Source organism: Polypterus senegalus, chromosome 4 (genome assembly GCF_016835505.1).
Source record: "Polypterus senegalus isolate Bchr_013 chromosome 4, ASM1683550v1, whole genome shotgun sequence".
Lineage (NCBI taxonomy): Eukaryota > Metazoa > Chordata > Cladistia > Polypteriformes > Polypteridae > Polypterus > Polypterus senegalus.
Window position 1 is genome coordinate 228,035,535 of NC_053157.1, and position 14,961 is coordinate 228,050,495.

The 14,961-nt window shown below is 38.0% G+C and overlaps 1 protein-coding gene across 1 annotated transcript in view; it reads right to left on the reverse strand.

Moving 5' to 3' along the window:
* Positions 1-2,649: 2,649 nt before the first annotated feature.
* LOC120528094 (C-type lectin domain family 10 member A-like) overlaps positions 2,650-14,961 on the reverse strand; it is a 46,192-nt gene continuing 33,880 nt past the window's right edge. Inside the window, exons 8-9 of the mRNA XM_039752117.1 lie at positions 5,796-5,926; positions 2,650-4,490 (exon numbers count right to left, since the gene is read on the reverse strand). Coding sequence (XP_039608051.1) covers positions 4,274-4,490; positions 5,796-5,926 — 348 coding nt within the window. The 3' untranslated portion in view covers positions 2,650-4,273. The remainder of the gene's footprint in view (positions 4,491-5,795; positions 5,927-14,961) is intronic.

The following is a 14,961-nucleotide window of genomic DNA, read 5'->3' on the forward strand; positions in this document are numbered from 1 at the left end:
AGGCTGCACACCTATATCGTAAGAACTAGAGTCTCTGGTCTAACTGTGGAAACAGGAATATTAAAAAATTCCAGACTCTTGGGGCTCACCTTGGGGGCAAAGGCAGTCCGTGTTTATGGGCTATATCATGCAGTACTACACAATCCATCAAAATGTGTCAGGTCTTTGTGGGGCTGCAAAGCAGTGTGATGCCCAATGAGTCCAAACATCTTGATCTATCTACCTTTAAATAAACCAATGGTTTGTTCAATTATTATTATTATTATTAAGGACACAGTTTATCAAAGGCAGGCAGTAAAGCAAGTTGTTAATATATATTATCTTATAGCATTATTATTCCACAGGGGTCAGTGCTAGGGCCACTGCTATTTTTAATATATATATAATATGGATAGCAATAAAAGTAACAAGCTGGTTAAGTTTGCAGATGAAACCAAAGTAGTTGGACTGACAGATAATTTGGAATCCACTAAATCATTACAGAAGGTCTTGGACAGCATACAGGCTTGGGCAAATTTGTGACAGATGAAATTTAATATCCATAAATGTAAAGTATTACATATAGGAAGTAAAAATGTTAGGTTTTAATACACAATGGGAGGTCTGAAAATCAAGAGTACACTCCATGAGAAGAATTTAGGAGTTGGTGTGGACTCAACACTATCAACTGCCAGACAGTGTTCAGAAGCCATTAAGAAGGCTAACAGAATACCAAGTTATACTGTATGACGCCTGAAGAGTAGAGTACAAATCCAAGGAGGACAAAAGTCCAGAGAAAACTACTAGGCTGATTCCAAGGCTAAAGGGATAGTTTATGAGGAGAGATTAAAAGAGCTGAGACTTTTCAGTTTAAGCCAAAGACAATTAAGGGGAGACATAATTGAAGTATTAAAAATTATGAAGGGAAGTAGTTCAGTGGATTGAGACTGTGATTTTAAAATGAGCTATTCAAGAACACAGGAACGCAGTTGGAAACTTGCTGAGCACACAGAGAACCATAGACACATGGAATAAGCTATCAAGTAGTGTGGTAGACAGTAGGACTTTAGAGACTTCCAAAACTCGGCTTGATGTTATTTTGGAAGAATTAAGTGGATAGGACTGGCAAGCTTTTTTGGGCTGAATAGCCTGTTCTGATGTAGGTTGTTCTAATGTTCTAATAATATATTGGTTCTTTCACCAATCAGGTGCTATATAAGTACAACACGCCTTTATCATAACATTTGTGTATTCAATTGCACTGATTAAATTAGGAAAATTATCTTTTATTGTCAATTATCTTTTGTTGTCAGTCTGCTCACACTCACTGCTCACTGCAAAGTGGTGGCTCTGAGGCTAGGGATTTGGCATTTGGAAGGTTGCCAGTTCAAATGCTGTAAACACCAAAAGTGACTCTACTTCATTGGGCCCTTGAGCAATGCCCTTAACCTACAATTGCTCCGTCCTGGGTATGACGTTAATCTGCATCCAGCCCTGCATGTGGGGCCTCCAACCTGCAGGAAAAGACGAATTGGCACTCCAGCCACCATAAAAAACCTCACACTGGTTCCATTCTGAACTAGTGTGGTGCTGAGGTGTCACCCATTGCATGGCTACACTTGGGTCCTAATCAGAGATCCTGAGTTGGTTTGTCATGTGGTGGGTGCGGCAATGCGCTGTGTCAGTGCGTGCTCTTAACCTCTGCTCACCTTGACCATGTTGAAATTGAATGTATCTGAGTAGCATCTTAAGTATAACATCCCATACATATGGCATGACATGGCACAGGGATGAATGTGAGATTCCTAAATGGCCAGCCATTTCAAATACCCAACAGTTGGTAAAACCTGTAACAGAACACGAATCATGTGATTTGTGTATGATGATCTCACAATTCCAGCAGAACAGCTTAACGAAGTCTGAATTGGCTTATAAGAAAGTCATCATCATGAGCCAAACACCATCGTGATCACAGATAGCCTGCCACTACTCCAGTGCTGCCATTGCCAGTTATGTTGTGCAACACACAGCTCAAACTTTTTATAGAAACTAAAGTGATCAACATTAAGCCTATGAATTAGACCATTATTACCACTTTTGAAAACAGTTATATTGAAAGAACACGTCAGTCTACCCTGCTCTGGATAAGAATATTTGAAAAATGGAAGGATGGATGGATATTTTAGGAATGTTGGAATATTACTGATGCGTCTTTGAAATGTTCAATGAAATGAGATTTTCTGTTCACTTCATTTTCCTCCTGCCTGGAATCACTAAAATGCCAACACCAAAAAAGACGGCACAGTTTGCCGTAATGTGAAGCAAATTTTCACACCAAGTTTGTGTTTTATAAATACTCACTTTTGCATAAGAGATGGCTTACACACATTTCCAAGCATAAGCCTGATACATGAGGCCCCTTGTGATTGACCTTCAACATATCTGTTTTTCTCACAGTCTTGTCTCTCGATTTCTACATGATAGTAGTGCTTGTTTTATAAATTGAAATCATTATTATGTGGACTCTACGTTAAGAAATATCTCTTTCCTAGTACCAGCCAGATGGTTTGTATGAGTAGAGAAATGCAAGGTAAATCTACATGTAAAAATGTACATTTAGCAAAAAAATAGACTACAGTAATAAATCCATTAAAACACAATCCACGGTAGTGTGATGTTTGAATTATTTATTACCAGTCACAACAACATTATTTGCATTAATTATGTTCCAGATGCAAACATTAGTCAAACAGAGTAGAAATAGTCTAACGGTTTAAAATGTTAATGCTCTACAAAAACAAGTCAGAAAGAGAGAAATCCTTAAAAAGTACCATTCTATTTTCAAACTGTATATAAAGAATAAGCAAAAACAAAATTGTCTTTTTCATATTGTGAACAAGAGACATGTCTTTGCACAAAAACTGTGTTGTTAACAAAAGACATTCAAGCAGGAGAGGCCAAAAATGTGAAACCAGTGCAGACAGGAGAGATCATGCAAACTTTACAGATGGCACAAAACAAGTACCATAGCCAAAAGATTAGAAAGCAGGAACTTGGAATTGTTGAGGGTTACTTTAGAAATTCCTAAATACATATTTCAATTTGAAATTCAGATGGAAAGCATCCACCACCACTCCATCAATATATAAGATAATAACGGTAAATCTTTGCACGTTAAAGAAGCAGACGATTGTGATAAAAACACATAAAATACAAATAAAAGCTAATTTCAAAGGATTATTTCAAACTACTGGTTTCAAACATTTTAGATCCTGTTACATATTTTTAACCACTGAAATCTCCATTTCTAAAAAAAGACTCAAGAACTCAAGAAAAGAAACATAAAAAGAGAATTGTCCACAGGACTAGCTTTCCATTAACCTTACACTTAGAACTGCCTTCTCATGACCCTGAATTAGATAAACAGATGGCTGGAGGAATGAACAACTCCCACTTCACCCTGTTTTTTAACGAATGCAGTTGAAAATAATTCTAAATCACTTATAAATTGTTTAAAGTAATTTGTATAACATCCCCAGTCACAAGCTTCAGGTGCTTTGTCCATCGAAATGCACTCCAGTAATCCACTGAGAGGCAATTATGGTGATATTTTTGCATTAGTGGAGAAGAAGAGGAAGAGTTGAACTCCAATTGTATATTGTAGGTGACAGAAAGTGACATTGACTACAGCTGAGATGCAACAAAATTAAATGTTTTGTCAAGAATGACACAAAAGCTAAATTTGCAAAGGTTGGCTTCTACAGAGAAAGTTTTAGACTTTGTGAGTTAAACAGAAGATCCAGAAGACATTTGTCTTTCACTAGGATATTAGATAGGAAGATAGCAAGCAAATAGGCACTGAGGTTGAAGTTCAGGCAGTGAGGCTGTCAGTCTTTGAATTTTGGTGTAAGAGTGATGTTCACATATGAACAGAAAAGGAGAATCTGAGTAGCCCAGAGACATTTTTTAGATAAAGAACAGCATCGAATCTGGTGAGACATAAGAACAGAGAGGCTTCACCAAGGGCAACACGCTATATGCAACTGGAGAAGGAGCACAATGAAGGAGAAGCATTTTGTAGAAAAGTCCTTTAGGCGTATTTGGAGGATGCTGTGGTTGACACATTCAAAGACAGCAGTGAAATCAAAGGTTTATTATTTTGTAAGTTCATCTCTTAGTTTGCACAGCCTGCTTCATGGAGCACTGAATGCTGTTACTCCAGTAGTCAGAAATGCCAGCTTGATGAATGGATTATTTGCCAGGTAAAGTCATATTTTGGAGACTCTGTGTAACACTACTCCATTTGGAAGCTTTTGGCCCTTGGCGCATCTACATACTGTGTAGAATCTGCTTCACAGATCATATTTGTCTGATCTTTACAATTTGAATCATACCAACCATGAGAAGCGTGAACTTGTATCGTCACACAGTCTTCCCCTTTCTGATTTTTTCCTTCCCAGTTGTCCGGCTCTTTGCCCTTATCATGCCCTCTTAGTCCCCAGAAGTCTTTTCTGCAAGAGACAGGAAATCATCAGCCTTGAAATCTTGACAGATGGAAAAGAATACATTTGGACCATTTGGAAGTGGCCTACTATGAGTGCTGATCTGAATCCCATTGGATATCTGTGGAAAGAGCTGAATGTTACAATAAGGATAAGGAGCCAGTCAAATCTGAGAGAAATGAAAAGGAATGGGCTAATCGAGAATGTAGAAACATTGAGCTCTTGATGGCTGTGCTACAAAATGTTAGGTTAAGGGGACCAGTATTTTTGTCCATGCTCTTTTCATTTGTTTCATTAATCAAAATAATATGGTCATTCATAAATCGAAAGCAAACTTTCTGTTCTATTAAGTGTAATATAAAAATTGAGGATCTCCAACACCTTTTCTTCTTCATCTTTTCACACTTCTACGTGGGGTCTATGTTTTATAGGTTTTTCATTATCAAACATCCTTACCTTAACCTGTCTTGTGTCTATTTGTTTTGTTTCATTTCTTTCTGTCTTGTTATTAGATGCAACTGAGAAGGCAAATTTAATCTTTTCTTGTGTAAACATGACTAAAAAAGCAACCTTGAACCCTCAACATCAATCCAGGCCTGGGACCAACTTCATAATGGAGGATAGATTTGTGAATACCAAATACTACTGTCAGTTTTTTTGCTTAGTTCAAAGAAATTTGTTTTTGGATTTTTTTTTTTACAAAGTGAGGTTGTACTCAAATGTTCAACCATTTCTGTTGTACCCTTCCTGTCTATCTGGGTAGATAATAAAGTTAGTGAAGGATTGCTTCTACAACGAATCAAAGGGACAGTTATAGTATATGGAAGCATGAAAGAGAAACATTTTATTGGTATAGCTTTCATTGTGTGTCACAGACATGATGTTATGTCCCTCAGTGTGTGAGTTCCCTTTTTCCCTTTATATGTGATGGAGAAAAGAATTGTGATACTGTTTGACTGAAGGTTTAATCACCAAATACTTGAAGCATTTATCGAATTATACATTAATGAAAGAAACCACAATCAGGGGCAGCAAACTCTGTACAGAAGATGGGTTCATTTGAAGATTTTCATCCAAACAGGGTCACTGAAGCACTCTCTGTGGGACTGCGTATGTGAGAGTGTTTCAAAGCCACACAGGTTTAACTTCATTATGTTTACCATCATCCATTCGTCACTTTCTGGAAATTCAAAGGCAGCCTTTTTCCAAGGCAGTAGAGTCTGTTTTTAATAGTAGGAACAATCAAGCTCTTCAGCAATTGTTGCAACTAACATACTAACATTTTCTGCTAAATGCTGAAATTCTGTTACTTACGCCATTTCCTGGTCCAGAGGGCTGTTGTCCACCCACTGAAATTGACCTTCTGTTTTCTCATCAGTTAGTCCAATCCAATAGGATTTGTCTTCATGTTTTTTCAATGTTTTTATCTTATCTATTAAGAATGTCTGTGACAAACAAATGTAATATTTTAAGTTACCCATTTCAGACATTACATGCAGCAAAATATAAAACATAAAATGTGACATATCACTATTCAATAAAAAATAAGCTTTTGAAGGTTAGGTTATGTACATTTCAGAAAGCAAAACAGACTGAAAATTTCAGCCAATACAGTATACCAAATCATATTATTTACTTCCATTCCTCCATCGTCTAATCTTGACTCATTCTTTTCCTCAGAGGTGGTTCCTGGCATAGGGAGTATAGGCAAATGCCGAGGGTGACAAATAATTAGGGGAGCAGGAACGCCCTCGCCTCCCAAGCCACACATCCCCATTTGCTCTATTGGCAGGATTTCACCCAAATGACACCCAGGCACCTGTTTCACTGTTCTACGCTCTTCCATTTTTTCCCGTGCACTGGAATGGACCCCAAAAAGGAAAAGGTGTGCTGTGAAGGGGCATCATTCCTCTTCTACTGTACGTGTAAGTTACGTGGCATGTAACAAAATGCATCCCATTCTTAACACTCAAGCATATGGAAAAGCATGTCATGTCAAATTATATGCTGCAACAAAGCCTCTCGTTAAATTGATAAAATCAATATATTAAATGAAAAAAATAATGAAAACTGTATTTGTAGCTTTACATTTATGTTTTATGTTATAGAAAATATGGCAGACCAAATTAACATTTAGAAATATTTCACATGAATTGTTTGTATATTGAAATGCATTTCATCTTTTATGATACACTAGCAGGAGTACCTGGCATTGTCCGGGAATCTATAACCGGTGAATTTCCCAAATGAAAGAAACAGAACATAGAAATAGAATAAACAGTTTTCTGATTCACATTTTATTGTAAGCTCCTCCAGTTCGGATTGTGTCTGCTGTGGTGTTTGAGATGCCCTTGAAATAGACATTTCTGTGGCATCTGAAGTGGGAAGAATTGTTATGTCTTTTTTTTTGGCATCATGGGCATATTCGTGAAAAGCAGGAGAATTATAATGTGTTACATGGTATTACGTGCGAAATACGCACCACAGTGAGATTAATTTACCTTATTTACAATACGTCGGAAAGCAAACAAATCATAGACATATATAGATAGACGCCGCATTCACTGTGTTGACCAGTTGACAAAATACTTCAGCGCGTCCGCCCTATTGCGAGTGGCAAAAGTGCCATTTAAACTAATACAGGTAGATGTGGAAACCCGGATTTCTGATGAAAAAACAATAACGTTTAAAACAGTATTGTTTACATACAACATATTTTGCCGAGTTGTTTAAATATAACTATTTATATCCATTTATACACTAATAATGGCAATTATTAAATAATACTAATAATAATTATTATTAAATAATTCCTTCCATATAAGTAACATTTCTTGGACTGCCTTCTTCCATCTCCAAAATATTTCTAGACTTCGTCCTGTTCTTACGCAACATAGTACTGAAGTATTGGTTACTGCCCGAGTCACCTCATGTACTGTAATGCTATTCTGTCTGGCATCCCGCAAAAACTTATCCATCAATGACAACTTCTTCAAAATTCTGCTGCCAGGATAATAACCTGCTATTCTAAATCCACTGAACATACTACACCTATTCTCTCTTAACTTCACTGGTTCCCTCTTAACCACAGAATACAATACTAAATACCGCTCTTAACATTTAAAGCTCTCCACAACCTCACTGATCTCCTACAGACTGACACTCCTCTCGCTCACTCAGATTCTCATTTGCAGCTCTACTTTCTGTATCACACGTAAGACTCTGTTCTATGGGAGTTGGAGCGTCTCTCATAGTGCTCCTCAACTCGGGAATTCTCTTCCATCTCATATATGTCAGCTCAATTCAATAACACATTTTAAAACTGACCTCAAACTTTTCTTTTCAAACTGATATACCAGTTGTGAATTTTGCACTGTTACTGGCAGTTTCTTTGTTTGTTTGCTAATGATGTTTGATTTATCATTGTCTTGTTTTAATTTTACTAATATTGATTAATTTTATTGTAAGGTGACCTTGAGTGCTAAGATTATAAAATGGAATTTTCTAATGGTGAAATATAACCAAAACAATTGTTCAGCCTCACCTATGAAATGTAATCCCCCAGGATCTGGTTTGGAGCATACAGCGGTTTCTACAATCCCAAGCAGCACATGCATGAGGCATCTTTATCCATTACTTCACTTCACAGCAGTGCCACTCGCAATGTGGCAGCAACGTTGACATAGGATGGTGCTGGTCATGTGGCATTTAGTAATTCTATGTCTATGTATATGGTTGGCCTTCTCATATTTGCACACTTCCACCATCTCTTGGCAATTTAAAGAAAATGGGTAAAGAGAGACGCACAGAGACCAAAGCTGTCGCTAGATGGCTCCGCGGTAAACTTCTGTTGGAACATGCGGCCAACTTAAGTTCAGAGACGTGTGCTGAACGTTATGTCGGAGAAAAGGTGCCCTGCAGTTCACCACGAACATTTTTCTGAACCAAACATTCCCCATGACCTTCTCCTGGTCACAAAGGAGCCCAATGCCCAGTTGGGTGGTGATCGGACGCCCAGTGCAGATTTGTATGGGGTAGACAAACATACTGTGAACGCTGGCCCGGACACACACACACGGACATCATATTTACACCACACACTGTTTATTTACAAAGTCTATTTACAAGAAATACATGCACTCACAAACCCCAGTGCCTCCAGCCCCGATTCCCCCAATGTCCAGGCCACACAGTCCTGTGCCTCTCTTTCCTTTGACCGCCTCCCGTCCTCTCTCCAGTTCCGTCCTCTTCCACCCGACTTCCACTAATGACTGGAGGGAGGCGGCCCCTCTTATGGGAACCCGGATGGGCTCCAGCTGCTTCCCGGCAATTAGAGTTAGCCACACCCCTGTGTGGCAGAAGTGCCGGCTGCGCACCCGGAAGCCGTCCGGGTGTCCCCTGTCGTCTTCCCCCCGGCACTTCCTGGTGTGGCAGAAGTGCCAGGCTCCCGGGACAATAAGGCACTGGGGCGCCGCCTGGCGGTGGCCACGGGTCCCTACAGGGCTGGGCTTCGAAGCCCCCTACCCGAGGCCTCCTGCATAACCAGGACGGACGCCCCCTCTCGGTCTGGAGGAGGCACACGCCCTCCTCTGGTCCTCCAAGGCGTCCCGGCCGGGGACCACAATACATACACACATACATCGACTCTGGTTTATATATTAGAATAAAATAAGTTAATTTACATTCTAAGATACTTCTGCAGTTCTTTTTGGGATATCTGAAAATGATTTCATTTTTAAGATATCTCAAAATCCCTTGCTGTAAACTTTTTAACTCTTTAAATGGGACTTCTTGTCTGGTTTACCATATATGTGTTTAACAATTTTTGATATCTGAAAATCTTGTTTAAATCTTTAAAGAGACGATTTTCCTTTTAAGGATATTAAGAAATACCATCCATTCCACTATATCCTAACTACAGGGTCACGGGGGTCTGCTGGAGCCAATCCCAGGAAACAAACCCTGAGAAAGGCGCCAGCCCTCCACAAGGCCCACACACACACACAACAAGCAACCACAAGGGACAATTTAGATTCACCAATGCACCTAACCTGCATGTCTTTGGACTGTGGGAGGAAATCCATGCAGACACAGGGAGAACATGCAAACTCCACGCAGGGAGGACCGGGGAAGCGAACCTGGTCCATACATTTAAGACAGCTTAACTAAAGTAGAAACCATTTTTAAGATAGTGTGAAATTAATATCTGAAAATGTATTTTACATACTAGGGTCGTTCAAGTAGTTTCCGCACTTTTTATTTTAAATACGTTTATTAAGAATTTCAAAAACTAATTATGTCACTTTTCTACATAGTCACCTTCCTTTGCGATGCAAAATTCCCAGTCACATGACACTCTCAGACACGACCAATTACTCCTCCTACTGACTTCACTGTTTACAACAAAAATATAAAAATAAGGAAACTTTTTGAACGTTCCTTGTACTTTTCAATGGAAAGCATGGATGGACTGTTTTTTGTGAGTGGTGAGGATGACTCAATTCCTGGCTGAAAAGCCCATATACTGGACAGAGAATGTCAATGGATAGTTGTTCCAACCAAGATGGCTAGTGTTTTCTCTCTTAGGTTGGACAATAAAATAGAAGGACAGGGAGAAAATCTGCATACACTGCAAAAATGCAAAAACTAGAAAGAAAATCTAATGTACTTGACAAGATTTCTTAAAATTAGCTAAAAAATCTTAAATACATTTTTTAGTAAGTTATTAAATCTTACAACAAGGAAACCAAGATGTAATGGCTTGATATATAAACTGTTCACTCTCTTAGATTTGATTGTTGGCACAGTACCAAGTCTGTATACTCCTCCAAAGTAGTAGGTGGCAGCATACATTTGCTGGTTCACCTGCACGGCAACCTGGGATATGTAGTGGAGGTTGAGTGCCACCAGATGGATATGCCAGCAATGGATGTTCATTTGTAAGGATGTTCTGCCTAACCCAGAATATTGTGGTGCTGTATCTAACACAAAAGGACCTGCTTTTCCTTACGAAGGGAGTCAGAGTCAGGAGAGGAGAAGGAAGACAAACTTTGCCTGGAAGGTTTTGGAGGTACTGTCGATTGCATGTTGTGTTGTTGGAGGAAAGCCTGTAAAGGTACTGCTTCAACTAAAAACATCTATTTGTTATAAGGTTATAGTTGTGTCAAGGGTTTAGAAATCTGAGACACCCCTTGGTGGCCAAAATATGAGTCAATGTGATGGTACCTAAAATGCATTTTAACATCCTGTGACTATAAAATTTTGAGTAGATAAATTTATCATCTAGTCTTTAAAATAATTTGATGTTTCTGTTATTTTAACTTAACTGTTCATATTATTTTAATTTTATCCATACCATACTGTTTTTCTTGTCAGAGCATACTTGCAGCTTTAAGACAGTTGAGCAGCCATAAGGTTGTAAGATATTTAGTTGAAATATAGTTAACATATTTGTAGCTTATGGCACCGTAGTGTATAATGATTAGCACTACCACTTTACAGATCCAGCTTACTATTTAGAAATCCATCACCTGACTGTTCTCTCTGTGCTGTTTTTATGGGTACCCCAGTTATCTTCCTACATTCTCAAAGCTTTGCATGTTTGCTTAAATGGTCCCATTTCAGGAGTGAGTATGTTGAGTGAGACCCTGTGAATAACTGGTACCGTGTCCATGCCTGTTTGCTTTTTTACATACATTGTGTGCAGTGCTACTAGGATAGACTCTTGTTTCCTGCTCCTCTGAACTGAAGTAAGCTGGTTTGACAATGACTAAGAATATTATTAGTTTGCCAGTGAACATGACACATTTTCTTTGTGATTGCCACGAACTGTTGGCAAAACCAAAGGACATTTCTAAAAGACCATAAGAGAAAGTAAAGGTGAATTGTGTTATCATAAGGAAAGGCATCCCAAAATGTTCTTATTTTTCTGCAAATATTACTTTTATTTCAGTGTTAGGTGGCTGCCTTACCCACAGGCATATCTACCGCTAATTTTCATGAAAGTTATCCTTGATCATTCTTTTGTACTTGTTTGTATGAATTACTTTTTAGATTCAGTGTTAAAGGCAGTCAGACCAAAATAAACATTTTAAAGACATGCCTGGCAGCAGTCAGTTAGTCAAATAAAAATGAAACTGAATACAAATTCACAAAAAATCCAAGTCATTTTTTGGAACTTTTGTTTCGATTTTAGCATAAGAATATACTTCAACCTGTTTTCAGCCTTTCGTTTAACAAAATTTAGTTGAATGAAATAAAGTTTAAAAAAAGGACACAGTGCGCAGTCCTTGACTACTGCTGCAAATACCACAGCTCTCTGTTCCAGTAAAAACCAATTGTGACAGGTAACTAACATCATATACTGCATATGTATGAGGGAGAGTCAAGCTAAAGTTATAAAATGAGATTTATTAGAAAATTGAGCGAACCTTAACAAACCTGATCATGTCATTTCTCAATGGAGTCTCCACCCTTCTGATATGCTCTTGCTCCATCTGCCTTGAACTGCCAGCAGAATAAAAGGTTTTAACTTGTACTCACACCACTCGTGCACCCAAGTTATTGTTGAACACTTGATGCCGAGGGGTACTACAGTCACTAGTGACAGTTACTGTGACTTGCTGGAGGCCAATGTGAAGCCTGCTATTCGATCCAGGAGGTGGGGACTGCTGTCTCAAGGAGTTCTTTTGCTGCAAGACAATGGCACACTGCTAAGAACACCAAGGTTTGTCTGGAAAAACTGAAGTTTGAGGTATTGCCACATCCTGCTTATTCTCCAGATTTGGCACCGTGTGATTTCCACCTTTTTGGACCAATAAAAAAAAACATCTGTGCGGTCGTCGATTCAAGACAGATGATAACATGAAGAATTGCACGAGTGGCTGGGCGGACAAGACAAAACCTTTTATTCTGCTGGAATCCTCGCACTTCCAGGCAGGTGGTGCAAGTGCATTGAGAAGGGTAGAGACTACAATGAGAAATAATATGGTCAGTTTTGTTACATTTTCTGACAAATCCCATTCTCTAACTTCAGCTTGACTGTCCCTCGTATGTGAGTTTAATGAAATGTACATAATGGAAAAAATACAAATTCATAAATAACAAATTAGGCACAATGACTGTAGCTTTGTTTATCCAAAGTTACCAAAGTTCTACAGCTTTTAGTTTGCTTCAAGCACCAGTGTGACACATGTTCAAATAATTCCACAGACAAAATATCTTCGTTTTAAAAGTTTTAGTAAAACTTCAAGACAAAACAGTTTACACAAAAATAGAGAAAAAAATTGATATTAAAAAACTTCTTGTTTAAGAAAAGTTGGGTTTAACGCTTATATATCGTGTTTCATTTCTCTACAGTTGTATTAAACACGTTAGACACGGTCAGAAAACTGTATGCCATCTCCTATTCTATTTGCAACATATGTCATAGTTCGTACTAACAGTAGGACTATGTCCTCACTGGCTTAATTAACACTCTGCTCTACAGATACAGCCAAGAAAGTCTCATGTTAACTTACAGGGGGTAAAGGTTATACCATATTCTAGATAGCTATTAGGAACTGGTATTCTATAGAAATAAAGCAAGCACTATATGAATTTAATATCAAACATTAACTTTCTAAGATAGCCCTTACAATGATAAAGTAGTAATTTTGAAAAGACATTGAATATTCTTGCAACAACCAAGAAAGAATGCTTACCAAATAAATATGTTTTGGAAATTTGCACATTAAAAATGAGAATTTGTGGGAATTACTCAATTTGTGTAGGACACCTGCATTGAATATCAAGCCCTGAGCAGTGCATAATTTTTTAGTTACTGGTCACTAAACAGAAGTAAATGCATTTAGTTTGTGCTCATTAGTGATTGTTGAACCCAGCTAAATCTGCTTTGCCTCGAGTTAGTGAAACTGAACATTTTGCCAAACAAAGTCAATGGGTAAAGTGAAACTGAACTAGTGTAGAATGCATTATTATGGTGTCATTGAAGGGTAGGGAAGTTAGCTGGACCAGAAATGTGACCTGAGCTGTGAGGCGGCAGTTCAAACCAGTGTGCCACAGTGTCTCCCTGAGATAAAATTAATAGGATTAAACATCATAATAGTAAATGGTGGCTGGCAGCAAGCATGTATTCTCTAAGTCTCACCCCCACAGATTTGATAACAGGTACTCATAAATCATAAACCAAAAAGTACAGTTTGTTCTTCTTTTTTTCTCTGTTGCATTTTGCTCATTCATTACCACTTCCAACAAATAAAAATTCACAGTGAATTTCCAGGAAAAGATTTGGTGAATAAAGCATATTTCCTGCAAAAAAAAATGCTTTGCTGAATTTTGCCGGACAGCACTTGTGTCCATGTTAAGATGAATCGGGTGGTCCACCAATCCAGTAAAATCTATGCCATGCACCCCCTTTTGTTACACTGAATTATATTGTCCCTCTGCTGTCAGCTTTTTATAAAGTGAGACTTTTATTATACCTAAGGCACACTTTGTTTAGATTAAACATTTACTAAATATGCTTTTAGGGGTGAAGGTAAACCTCCGCATCACAGTGTATATTACATGAAAACATTGATTTGATTTTACTGAGTGGAGTTTGTGCATGAGGGGGGTATCTTTGAACCAAAGAGTGAGGGACAGCCGAGTGTGCAAAAGAATAATTAGCAACACTACAAAGATAATTAACTATCGAAAGTTAAATTATTTTTTCCACAAGCCAGTGAAGCCTACATTGTCTACCAAGGTTGTATTTTAGAAATTTCTTATATTTGTCAACAATATTCTATTACAATCATTAGCATATTTTTTGACAAAAGCCACACTGAACTTTATGCAGGTTGTTGGAATATAATATTTTTAAAGCAATTCATTTCTAAAAATTCATACAACACTTCTACTTTCATCTGCTCCCATTTAGGAGTCACCACAGCGGATCATCTGTCTCCATCTATCCCTGTCTTTTATATCATTTTTTGTCACACCGACTGCCTTCATGTCCTCCCTCACTACATGCATAAACCTCCTCCTTGGCCTTCCTCTTTTCCTCTTGCCTAGCAGTTTCATCCTCAACATGCTTTTCCCAATGTACCCCTAATACCTCTTCTACAAGTGTCCAAACAATCTAAATAGTAATATTAGTATAGTAATATTTAGAATATTTTACATATATGAGATCTCACTTCTCTATATGTAATTTTTAACTGCTAAATAAACTCAGATGAAGTGCAGGAAGTGTACTTCTTAGTAACTGTGTGGCATTTTCTTTTTTTGTATAAAAGGTGTTGCATCATTATTATAACCTACAGTCATTTTTATGCTACACAGTCCAGTATATAGTGTAAGATTGTTTTTGATTTGTATTATGAGGGTGGGATTTAACTGCTGTTTTGTGATATTTTTGTTACAGCCCTGTGAATAAAAACTTTCTGCATTTTTAATTGCGGGAACTCGGTGATCCATGACACATTACAGTGTT